General features: G+C 37.7%; 1 protein-coding gene across 1 annotated transcript in view; it reads right to left on the bottom strand.

Moving 5' to 3' along the window:
* The window catches only part of KIAA0355 (KIAA0355 ortholog), a 32,793-nt gene that overhangs the window by 8,378 nt on the left and 11,390 nt on the right, over positions 1-13,025 (bottom strand). Inside the window, exons 3-9 of the mRNA XM_009320264.1 lie at positions 11,042-11,182; positions 10,660-10,755; positions 10,359-10,520; positions 9,270-9,428; positions 4,605-4,702; positions 2,966-3,091; positions 1,481-2,469 (exon numbers count right to left, since the gene is read on the bottom strand). Coding sequence (XP_009318539.1) covers positions 1,481-2,469; positions 2,966-3,091; positions 4,605-4,702; positions 9,270-9,428; positions 10,359-10,520; positions 10,660-10,755; positions 11,042-11,182 — 1,771 coding nt within the window. The remainder of the gene's footprint in view (positions 1-1,480; positions 2,470-2,965; positions 3,092-4,604; positions 4,703-9,269; positions 9,429-10,358; positions 10,521-10,659; positions 10,756-11,041; positions 11,183-13,025) is intronic.

Below are 13,025 nucleotides of genomic sequence, written 5' to 3'. Positions count from 1 at the left end.
GGGTCGGGTGGGAGGGGGGGTTGGTTTTGGTTTTTTAAACCCCAGATCTGTGGAAAATACTGTTTACTTATCACTTCAACTGTGGAAACATGTTTAATCCACAGAGCACCATTTATCAACTTGCATGAGTCACCTTTTCAGAGTATTGCTTTCTAAGTCCTTGAAATTCATCATATCAAATGGAACAAAACAAGCAGCTTTACGTAGATCAAAAGGAAAATACTACAGAAATATAATGGATTCAAAGTGCTAAAAATGCCAGTCCTTTGTATATGTGCATTTTTCCCCCCCTACACATACATGTATTTGGCGCTTGCTGAAAATCATTTTATCCTTCCTTAAAGGTTGTGATAATCCTTAAGTATATACCATAAGTATGTTTAAATGAGATGGTGCCAATTCAGACTTAGAATTGTTAAGAAGCTTTTGATAATGTAACTACGATGCCTATTTTTGCCTTATAAACTCCACTAATATATCAACTAAGTTGACAAAATAACTATCAAAATTATGAGACAAATGAGCTGGTTTCTGAGACACCTACACAGTCCTAACACACGCACGCGTGCAGATGAGCATGGGAAACAGAGTCACGGTTTGATAAAAGGTTTTCCTGTTAGTTCTAGTGCTGCCTCCCTCCAGGCAGTTTTCATAAATGCATACTACAACGTTTCTGTAGCTATGTTCCAGGCCAACAGAAATTATATTTATGAGATAATAGATTTGTAAGTTGTTCTCAGTACTACTATCAGAAGAATTCATTAATCTCCTCTTAGACTCTACAGTCAATTTCATAGTCTTTAGCTATTTGCTTATAGCTATAAAATTTTAATCTCACTTCATCTTTGACAATAATCCCTCTACATTTACAATTTATTGGTGGCTCAAACATCTGGCAAACCACATGGCACTTCCTCTTTAGTCTCTAATCCTTTGGCATCCAAGCTTTTCACCGCATTAACAGCTGTAGAACAGGAACCAGTGTGACTCCCATGGAATTGCACAGTAATGGAGGAGAAATGCAGGAATATGGGAAAGATGCAATCCAGCTGTATCTCCAGACTGCAAGACTGGTAAAGAGCAGGAAGGATCATTTTGGGGAAAGGTAAAATACTTAAGTTCAGGAGTTAACAATGGTTTAAACAATTTTACAAATTAACAATAGGAGGAACATCATCTGTAAGTATCTGTTTCAGTACTTTGATGTGGTCCATATAGGAAAGGTCAGAACTACTACAACTGGGACAAGAAACAAGGAATTTGTTCGCGTTCTTATTTATTAATGAAAGTTGCTTGTACTTTAGTTCACCTTCTGTTAAAAGAGAAGAGAGACATACATATAAATACCTGCTTGCCTTTTTAAGCACCCTAGCACCTGGTGGATAGCACTAGGAAATGAAAGCTATCGCTAGCAATATTTAGCAGTATTCTTTGTAAAAGGACCCTTATAAAAAAAACATAATAAAGGAAAGACACACACCTGCAGGGTCAAAAGGCAGTATTTCTCCCAACATCCCAAACACTCCATCAGTTTGGTCACGATTTGGCCATGTGTTGTTTCTAGGTCCTTGTGGTTTCTGTCCTAACATCTCTGACATCATATTGTCCATATAGCTGCTCACAAGACCCAAGCTGTACAAATCGGAGCTTAAATCTGAAAAACCAGGATTGTTCCACTGGTTTATATGAGACAATCCAGCTCCAACAGCTTGGGCTGGCTGCTGTGAAGAATTAGTCAACCATTTGGCAGGTACACGTTGCTGCGGTCCAATCGGTTGAAGCAAGTGTTGGTAATACTGCATTTGTTGCTGCTGCTTTTGTGACTGTTGTTGCTGTGACAAGCCTTGCTGAGAAGGATGCAGTGGTGTGTGAGAGACAGATTGCGGTTGCTGTTGTACTGTTCCTGATTTTTGTTCTGTTGCTGTAGAGGATGCAACAGAGTTCCTTCTTTTCACCATCGGAGAAGTCTGCTGGGATTTGCCCATGTTAAAACCAGACAAGAAATCTATAACATCCTGCATTTCTTGGTCAGTTGGTAAATTCATACCTTTGTCATCCTTGCCGTCATCCAGTTTGAAGAAGTTGTCCCGTCTTTCAACTAGAAACCCATTCACTAGCTGATTATTTGTGCTCTGAATTGACTGCAGTGGATCTGCGGTCCTAGGAAAATTACCAATGTTCAAAATGCTTTGTAACCGTGCATCTATGTTAGTGGGCATTTTAGCTTTCTCCTCTGAGTTGGAACTTATGAAGACATTTTTGGAAGGTGTATTGGGGATTGAATAACTTCCAGTATTACTTGTACTGGTGCACGAAGTTTTTTTTGTAAACCGTGAAGTCAGTTTTGAGAACGTCTTTTGTAGACCACCTGAAGATTTGCTTCCATTTCCGGATGGCATGTCAACTTGATTCCCAAAGTCTGAGATTTCGCGCTGTAACTGGATCTGAATACAAGGCAAAGCTTGCTCCCTGCATCAACAAAAACACGTATATCAAACCACCCAATACATAAGTGAGTTTGTACTTTGAAGGAAAATGTGTATTTGGGTAATAGCTAGTGGAAAAAACAAAACCAAAGATCACCAAGTTCACCAGCTACTTCTTATGGTAACAATGCAAATTATTACTAGTATTTGCAATAGCATTAACTACTTTCCATTCCTTAAGAAATTTTAATTGTGCTTCAAGACCTAAATGGAGACTAATTTAATATAAATCAAGTTTTTTTGTAAGAGAGAAACAAATACTTTTGCACACTTGGATAAGCTGCTGGTTTGTTTTTAAAAAGACTGCTGTTATCTCTGTATGTACCCACAAGGTACCTATGTAGATTACCCATTTCTTGCTCTCAGTTTGACCCCTTCTGATGAACCGGTACTATGAAATTCCTCAGTACAGATCTTTCCACAATGGTGACTTTGTTTAAACTAGGAAAGTAGAGCATGAGGCTCAAGAGGAGATGTACCTTCCTTCCTTCCACCTGTGTATGTCAAACACAGCAGTATAGAGCACATCTACTAGTCCCAAAGTCTTCTCTGGATCCAGACTCCTCTGTAGCAAAGACATTGTTGCTGGATCTTCTTTCAGACACCTGTAATCATTAAGTTAAAAATCAACATTTTCATTTTTTACATTAAACAATTTTACCATACTAGTTAGATAATAAAAGGCCAATTGATGCACTACTTCTGCTCCTACAGAGATGTAACTAATAAAGGCAGTATAACGTATGAATGCCTGAGGGTTCCTAAAGACTACGCCTGCAGCCCCAGTTTCTTTCTACTGTTGGATATACAACTAATCTAACTTTAAAATTAGGAGTTATATGATTTATTTTTAAATCATTAATCATTATTAGCTCTTTAGCTGAGCAGGCATAATTCAGGCACAGAGATAAGAAATAACAAATACACTAAGCCCATTTCTGGAAAACGACAAGAGCACTCAACAAACCTGACACACAACACTATCACATGGGTGCACTCTGGAGTCCAACGCTAAGAAACCCCAGCCTGACAGACTCCATGTGGAAAATGATTCAGCATATCCAACGGTCTGGGGAAGATTTTACTGAGCTGTGAAGATGCAGGATTAGTGAGTTTTCCTCATTAATGGCACAGAATTAGGCCTGAATTTGAGGTGAAATCAGAATAACTTAAATCTAAATACTAGCACATTTGTCAAGTACTTAATGAGTCTCTCCAGCAGACGAGTAAAGAGGCACTCTCACTGGGTGCCAGCAGGAGGAGCTCTTCCAGAGCACACAAAGCCTGGCTCAAAGCACTCTGCATTATTTTAGTTCTTTCATAATAGAGCAATTTACATAAAGAGAACAGAGAAGTGCCAGTTTATACTCTATAGAGGAATTAAAGATGTATTTGGGTAAACAGACCATCAGTTGACTTGTACTTCTGGACCTACCATTGGTACCATTAGTAACAGGCTATCTCACTAAGGATTCAGATGAATGAACTGTGTTGTACTGAAATTCATAGCACTGAGTACTCCGAAAGAGAGGAAGGAAGTGTTCTCATTCCAGATCATTGTTTCAGAAGGGAAGAAATCCTCACCTAAACTGCAGATTAATCCTACCGTTCTTTCCTAGGCAGTCAACTACAGTAGGAATAGCATCTCTCGGATCACAGAGTTCTGTGGTTCATGACAGCGCTTAAAGAACAGCTCAATGAAGAAAGAGCTAAAGCTCTCATATTAATCTCATCTAATTCCTGGCCTTCCTGAGGTAACAGCTGTGAGGACCTGCCAGGGAGGAGCATAACATGAATACTATTTGATTTTTTTTTTTTTAAAAAAACCTTCTCTTTCATCATCAAGCTTTTACTTTTTCTTCAAAAGTATGTTTTAGTGCCCCAGCACTGCCTCTCTTCTATTGCCTCCAACAGAGCCAGCACTAGTACAGAGACAGCTAAGTACAACTGTCAGTCTGTCAGGAATGGTGGTATTCAAACAGTTCCAGATAAAGGAAGTTAAGGAAGATATGCCATAATTGCATAGTATTCTCTCTTCCGTTTGTACTGCAGTATTTTTCCCCTATATATTTCAGTCATAGGTATTAATATAATCTGCAACACAGTATTTTTATTTACCAAGTTGATGGAACTTGCACCACAATTCTGGATCCCTCTAAACTTATCTGAGGAGCATAGGCTTCTTTATTTTCAATCTGTGCTGTGTCCACAACCACCTAGCAAATAAAATGAAAATAAAAGGGAAATGATTTTAAGAATTAGTTCTAGTTATTTTGTCACCCCTGTAGTTAAGATGCAATAGTTTCACCTCCCTGCCACGCTACAGGTGCAAAAAAATAACCAGACAAAACCAAATCAACTCACAAAATCATTACAACTTGATTTCTATTTTAATATCTAAGAAAAAGAAAGAATATGAAATTATTAGTTTGATACAGTAACCTCTATTTCAAGGACTTAATTCTTCTCAATTACATACTGTAGTTATGCATCACTACGTAGTTACCAACTGCTTTACCTAACAGCTGGTAGTTATCAATGGCTTCGTATAACAGTCCTTACATTTCAGAGGTTTGGCACTATTACTACTTTAATAGCTCCCAAACACCTATTTATCAAAATATTTTGAATAATTTAACTGCAGTGTGTGGTATGATATAGACAAGTAGTATTTAGTCTGAAACTCTTCACATAGGACCCTTATATTCACACACACACACACACACACACACACCCTCCCTCCTTTTAAGACTATAAAATCCCACACCAACATTTCTCTATTCTCCCTAATGGAACTGTACTATTACTAATTCCCTATTATATAAAGAGAAGAAAAGTGACTGTTGAATTTGTTGAATTCTGAGCCTTCTGTAAGACATCATGAAGATATATGGAAGACGAAAGTCTTGAAAATTAACCTTCTGTCATGAACCTTTCTTTTTATGGAATTGAGAAAGAATAGATTCACTTCAGCTTCATTTCAACTTTAATACCAGTGATAGTAAGTTCCATATTTGGTTTGTGCTTTCTGTTGTTGTCCAGTCTGCATGGGTTGGCCCTTTTGATCATTTCCATAATTTCCTATTTTGGTCATGCTGAACCAGCAGCTTTTTGGCAGCAGTCAGCATTTCTTGCTTCAGTGACTAGCAGATTAGCTGTACCATTTATCCTTGAAATGGCTAAAGTCCTCCAGTATAAATAAGCCTCAAGGGATATTACTGGCTTTTTTGCAATCATCCTACACTGGTTCTACTTCTAACTGGTTGTCTACTACTGGTTATGAAGAAATGTGCAATATGAATAATGCTGAAACTCTCTTTCTCTTGCTTTGACAAAACCATCCAATGACACTTGAACACAAGTATTTCCCACCTTTTAGATATTTTAGCATGAGGCCTTAGTTTTCCTCCAGTTGACTTTAAGCATCTGCCTGAGTTTATTCAAACTTGTAAAACATGTCTAGGCACAGTAACAAAACGCCATGCTATTATCCACTCATGAAAATACCTCTCATTTAATAACAGGGCAACTCCATTACTTTTTTCCTCGTATTTGTACCATTTTAGTTTTCTTAATTTGGTAATCTGCAATTCAGCTGTGTTGCAATTATAGTTGGGATAAGGAGATATTAACTTAGGAGTGACTTTTCTCAACTCCCAAGAAAAATACTGTCTGCATTTCAGATCTGGAAGTCAGAACTAAAATTCTGATTTGTGCAGACCTACATCAGCTTCTGGTAGTGGTGCACGGTAGTGCTCATGGCCTGGGCTTTGTTGGGGATGTTGGTGTCCCCCCGTCCCCCCCCAACATCTTCCTTTCTTCCCTTTAAAAAAATTTTTACATTTCTCAACGTTTGGTCAGTTACGACATCTGGGATTTAAACATTACTAGGAGATTTGGTGCTTCTGCAATGCATGTTGTTTTTTGCTACAGAAAGATCTACAAGCACAGAAAAGGATGGCTAGAGACTCAGTTAAACCTTCGTTTCATGACTTTGCATGGGGCCAATTCAAAGTTTCATTTCCACTCATCCTCTGAATTCAACTATTTTAATAAGTTACTTTTATTCAAACATGGAGATTTCTTCAGAGACCCAAATCTGAAAATACAATTCCTAATATATATGCTAAGGTAAAAACTGAAAAAACTGCACTTTTAAAAATTATTTATGTTAAAAAACTGAAGCCTAAAATAACCAAGCAAACTAAGTCACGTCTCATTGTGCCCTCCACTCTTTTAAGAGCTTCTTAAAAGGCACATGGCAAGATAGGCTAAAGATAGTGAGACTGTCAAGCACTGTTCTTTTTTAAATTTGGCGTTTAAATGACAAATTTACACGCAATTCTGAATTAATGCAGACATCTTAGTTTCTAAAAGCAGTAAACCAAAGACTACAGAATATTGTCCCATGATTCATTTATCCGAGTTCTACACAAAATAAACTTAAAATAAACACATTCTCCCTCCCCGCCTAGTGGGTGCTTAGAGGATAGCTTCCTGTGCATCAGACATCTATTGTTCTTGTTTTACAGGTGTTTCCTCTCTCATCTCCACCCAAAGAATGCTTTAAAGAAGCAAATTACAATTTCTCATCATTGCATGAGGCTACATACAAGCATAACTGAATATTGTAAAGAAATTATGGCACATAATTTATAAAGAAAAACATCAACCCTCACATCTTTCAAAACTGTAACAAATCAAAGTGAGAATGAATGAAGGAGAGAAGGCTCACAAGTATTTTGTCACGTGTATAGGTCATTACCGTGTCTGTGAAGATAGAAACCTGCTCCTTTCAGAACCTGAGGTTCATGCAAAAATCTTTGGAGACGTTCATGATTCAACACAAGGAATATTCCTTATATCAGCACTGTCATTTGGGAGAATGTATAAGTAAGTTTTATGCCGACAACTCTCCAAGTGTTAGGATAAACCTGAAGAATATCAGCGCTTTAATTACCAGCAGGTCTAACTGGTTATGTCTAGACTGGGGGACACCAGGAGGTTTCCAGACTTCTGAGTCCAAATGTGCTTCGGGCCACTCCTCAAATCTCATCAGGGCAGGACTTGGGTGTGCACAACCCTGAAACCCCCTGGAAAGGAAATGGTGGGAGGTGCAGCATCCTCCAAGGCATTCCCCATCTAGACACTCAGGAGCCAAGAACTCCTGAGTTACAGCACACTCCCATAGGGCTGCTGAGAAACAGTTTCTTGGCCTCGTTTCCCGTACCTTGCTGCTGACTCCCAGCATCCTACCATGAACTACGGCACGTGAAGACACAGACCCACTTAACCATATCATTTTTTCTAGTTGTTCTTGTATTTATTAATATTTAATACAAATTTTCCTTGAAAACACCTGTGTAGAAATTTGATCAATCCTACTATTCCACGGTTGCTTTCTCTCCCTGCAAAAATACCTTCTTATGCCTCCCTGTAAAACTTCCTTATACAAAGTGGTTAACGCACTACCATCTCCTACCCTTAAATCCCTCTATCACAGTGAAGTAAGGATTGATAGCAGGTGCACTGCTGTTATGATGTTGATGGTCTGTCCCTTTGATTTTAGACCTTCTTTACATGGAAGGTCAGTTGAATTCCAGCATGATTTGAACCTACTTCTGTAACAGATATTTGTTATTAAGGTAATATCTAATATCTGGTATCTAGTATCAAAGGAATGCTAAAGTAGAAGTATCTGACAAATTTATCGTTTACAGTTTATCATTCACCATCATTGGAAAACCTATTAACGGCACCAAAAAGCATATGGTTTAATGAACTAGGATGGAAGGTCAAAGTCACTTAATCAGCTGGGTGATTTGTTTGAAAAATGGGATATTTACAAAGTATGTAGCAATGTGGATCCTTTGTAACTAATTGCAGTTTCTGATGAAAGTCCTGATGGCCTGCCATCACCTTGAACAAAGAATCAGTATATGAATCAACAAGAAGCATTTAGCTCATTGTAGGTCAAGATGATTCAAAAAACACTTGACAGAAACTACCGTAGGCTACGGTGTATCTATATGCTTGCGCTTCCTTCCTATCCTATTGCATTCTTGCCCCCATTTTATTTGTCCAGTCAAATGAAAACTCACAGTAGTCCAAAAAAACCTATGTGTCATAAATAAGCACTTTATTAAATGAAGAGATTGCAGTAATTATTTATGGGAGCACAACTGCATTTTCTTATCAGAGTATGTTCCAAGTATCTATTTTTAGCAACTATTTAGAGGCTGTAAAATCCATGGGGTTTGTTTCTAAAGAACACATATGTCTACGGCAAGGTATTCAATTGCTCTGTCCTCTGTTGGAGATGTCAGGTAGCATTACTTGGTGCAGAGGACTTCCTGGTTTATGTCGGGCAGGAAACCCAGCTTCCATTCAAAGCAGAGAGGAAATGCAAGAATGGCAGTTTTTAAAGCTAATCTGAGAGAAGGGAGGGAAGGGGTCTTTCTTTTCAACATGGTCATCTATAGATTTTAAAATCTTTCTATTTCACTATGAATTAGAAGTTTCATTTCTTGTGTTCTCTCTGGTAACGGAGACTACAAAGTACACAGTACGTTCTCCTGTTCCTGTCAACTACAGATACCATCTACGAACTTGCATTCTACGAGGATACATTTTGCTCATAAATCAAGTTAGCTGCAGCGTTAAAAATGGAGAAACACAAAGTAAGACACTGGAAATTAATTTCCAAACTCTTTAAAATACCTAGTTTCTCTTCAGGATGTTTAAGTAGCCCTTTTTTTGCTAAGCCTATTCATAGTCACTTACCAGTCCAGCCTGGCCAAATAACAATTGTACAGCAGTTTTGCAGGCTCCTCGCCAAGTGGAAGGGCAAACCTGATTTAGTACTTCAGTAACAGGAGAGTCATCCCGGGGTGTAAGTCCATTATGGCATCCAGCTTCCTTAATCAACTGCAGCATTGTGTGCTGAAAAAAGTAATAAAAACTTTGTCATACTAAAGACGTGATTCAGAAATGTTAACGCCAGTGCTTCCGTATGTATTTATCATTGTTTTACACATTTTTCAAACAACTATAATGTCTGTTACGTCTGAACAGTCTTGTATAACCAGAAGAGCTCAGCTGCAGAAAAGAAATATGGAAGACCATCTCTGCTATTTGGAACACAATACTCCTCCAAAATCATAAACAGTATTTTTGCTTATATTCTTGCAAAATGGTTTAATCAGAACTACAAAAAGCACTGCAGAGACAGACAAGCAGCATTTTGAGCTGTGGATTGTTTCAACTCTTTCAGGAGGAAGGAACTGGGCTTATCTAAAAAAAAAGTGAAAATGCTGATTAAAATTGCCCAAATTACATCTTTTTTTCCTTTATACTGAAAATACAATTAACTTCTCCACAATTTTAGTTTTTTTTAAATTGATTAAAGTTTGTAAGAAGATATTAAAAGGAGCTTTGTTACAAAATAGTTTTTCAAGTACCTCCCTTAGCACTTGGCAGGGCCAGACTTATTTCGGCACCTAAGAAGATAAAAGCTCCAAAGTGCATCACCTGGTTGGGGCATCTGTAAGGGCTCACTTTCCTCTGCACTTCTTGAGACCTAACCCACCTATTTTCAAAAAGTTCATAGAAGCTTCATTACCTCCTAGACTTCTATGCTTCTCTCAGATTGGACTGAATTTGCCCAGGTGGTTAAAACGTTATCAGAAGCAGGCGTGGACCTATAATGTTATCAACATCTTGTTTCCACAGGAAGTCAGGCTAAAAATATGCACTTTTAAATACAAGCTTGGCACCGAACTTCTACTGCAGTTGTTCTCTGAACTTTAAGGAGTTCTACTCTTTTTTTTCTTTTTTTCCCTTCACTCCTGTGGTTAGATTCAGGGTTATTACCGTTTTCAGCTTCAGGTTTTCTGCTGCAGACTCATTAAAGGATATTCCTTTCAAAAAATGCGATCCTATCTGAACAGGTACAGTGGGCAGTTCACACTGAATTGGCTGAGGTGGAGTCTGTCTCCTTCCTGTTTGCTGGGCTTCAGCTTCACTGCAACAGCCCTGAAATATGAAAGAACAGATCAATTAGAAGAAATGAAGACATTAGAAAATCCTAATGAGAGTCCAATTTTTTTTTTTTCCAATAGTTATTCTCAAGGTGAGGAGGGATGAGAGAGAGAGAAGGTTTAGCAGATCCTACCTGAAGACTTGCTTCAATAGCTTTTGGGTTCAAGTGGAAGCCAGCCTTCATTGCATATTCACAATGGCCTAAACTCTCCAAAGCCACTTTGTAAGCCTGACATTAAACAAAAAGTTGAGATAGCACAGGCATATCAGCACATAAGTAAGCATGCAGTCATTGTGTCTGGATACATATATAAGAATTGTTACATGGATCTACCCTACTCAGTTCTACGGCATACACACATTTATTATATAAGATTCCAATACTGTAATTATCAAATACCTCATGGCTGCCTGTGGTACATATTTCTGCAGTAATATACTACTTCCCTACTTCATTCCTTGGCCCACTGACTGTACTACACACACATGAAAGCAGCAGACTTTAAAAAACTCACCTGCAAAGCACTGTCAATTTTCACGTTTAGCTCTTTGAGCTGATGTTCGGGGATTGCCACACTCTGTGAGCAGAAAAGTTGCTGAACTTCAATTCCTGCCAAACATCCATCACAGCCTCTCTCTCGCAGTCGAGATGTGGCCTGTAATGTAAAATAAAAATCCAGGGTAAAGAGGTTCAACATTAAACCAGGTCAGGCTTAATTAAATTTAAAAACAAAGAGGAAAAAACCCCACAGAGTTTAAAATATTATAAAGGAGATGAGAAGCAGCACCTGGTAGAAAGATCTGGTAGAGATTATTTACTATAACTTATTAAACCTCTACTGCTACTTTGAAAGTACTAATCTCATGTAATTTGTATGGCATATAGGTGTTGGCTAGCAACTTAATTCAACACTGCTTGCTGTTACTATTTCAGCTCCCTCTCAGGACTAAGGATCCTGTTACACAGGCCACATGACGACTGTGGTTACCAGAGGAGGGACTTAGAACTTCAACACAAAGGGTATTACTTGCCACAGAAACAGAAGATACATTTAATCATGTGTACAAACACTCCTGTGTACTTAAGAAGATAGATTTTATAAAATTAAGGGTGATTACTGTGATGCAATTTGAGAAGAGCCACACAAGACTAAGATCAACTTCGCACAGCAAGAGAATAGCTTTATGTAATATGATTTTGAAAAATAAGAAATATGAAAAGCCAAATATCTAGTTTTAACTTTAAAATATTACACTACTGAGCAGGGTAACACAAATAGAAACCTACTCTCAACTGCATTTAAGGCCTCAGATACGGCTTATTTTTCAGTCTAGGAAGGAGTCTTGCTCTAAAGTAGGATGTCCAAATTGGGGATTTTTGGTACTACAGCCAATGGACCGACACATTGCTGACCTCATCAACACATACAAAACTTCAGCATTTTCCAAGTGAAAATCTTAAAAAGGAAAAATAGTTTTGAGCTACTGACAAAGTATCATCTTAAACTTTATTCTGAAACAGCAGTGTATTCTCCTGCCAAAGAGGCTGATTTTATATGGAAATAATGGATTGCCTTCCACTCCACAAAGTAAAAATTTGGAAAGATTTCAGTATTTCAAATCTCCCTATCAAAATGACTTGTATATTAGTCTATCTACAATTATAAGAGAGATCTATTTTATTTATTTACAGAGCACAGATTTTTCTTATGCTATCCTAAACCCCCACACAAATACTTCAGATTAGTTATTCTCGTCAATCAAAAATTGAGAACTTTCTTCTATTGCTATTCTGGAACTAGGGAGAATCTGTATTTTTCTCTTCTCCTCCCCATGTATGTTTAAGAAAGGATTTGGTTAGTGTAATACTTGTACTAAACTCTATTTTGAAATATAGGTTTTATTAACAGAAATAGCTGAAGTGGGCTGTTAAGGAGGTAAAAAAGAAAGTTAAGGTCCCAGATTCTGCAAACCCAAGTTTAATTTTAACCACATTTTAAACAAACTTGATAGCAATTGCAGGACATTTCTAGAATTTGTAACACAGTTTTAAGGAACTAAGTATATTAAACATAAAATTAGCTATTTTTATGCAAAAGGAATAAAGCTATACCAAGATTAGACCTGATACGATTACCTGTAATACACCTAAAGCACTCCCAAATCCTTATTTTATCCAGTGAAATAAATTTATGCTGCAGTAAAAATTACAAATAATTCCTCTGCATTCACAGTTCTAAAGGAAACTTGTTTGCTTTCATATACCTTGCAGATGTTAGTTGATAAATGGAAACCTTGACAAGATTTCCAGTCAAGATGATTAACAAGCCTGTGTGGGCTGCCAAATTAGACTTCAGAAGCACATGCTCCAAGTTACTTGAATTTAAGGAAACCATGCACTCAGTGTCTGAATCCATTTTGATCTATCGGTCTGCAGACTTCAGATTTATGAGCTTTTCTGCTTTCCCTTGCGCTACTGATTTTCTTCGTAAAGTACTT

The sequence above is a fragment of the Pygoscelis adeliae genome, unplaced genomic scaffold (assembly GCF_000699105.1).
Source record: "Pygoscelis adeliae isolate BGI_AS28 unplaced genomic scaffold, ASM69910v1 Scaffold62, whole genome shotgun sequence".
Lineage (NCBI taxonomy): Eukaryota > Metazoa > Chordata > Aves > Sphenisciformes > Spheniscidae > Pygoscelis > Pygoscelis adeliae.
This window is presented reverse-complemented; position numbering and strand designations above follow the sequence as displayed.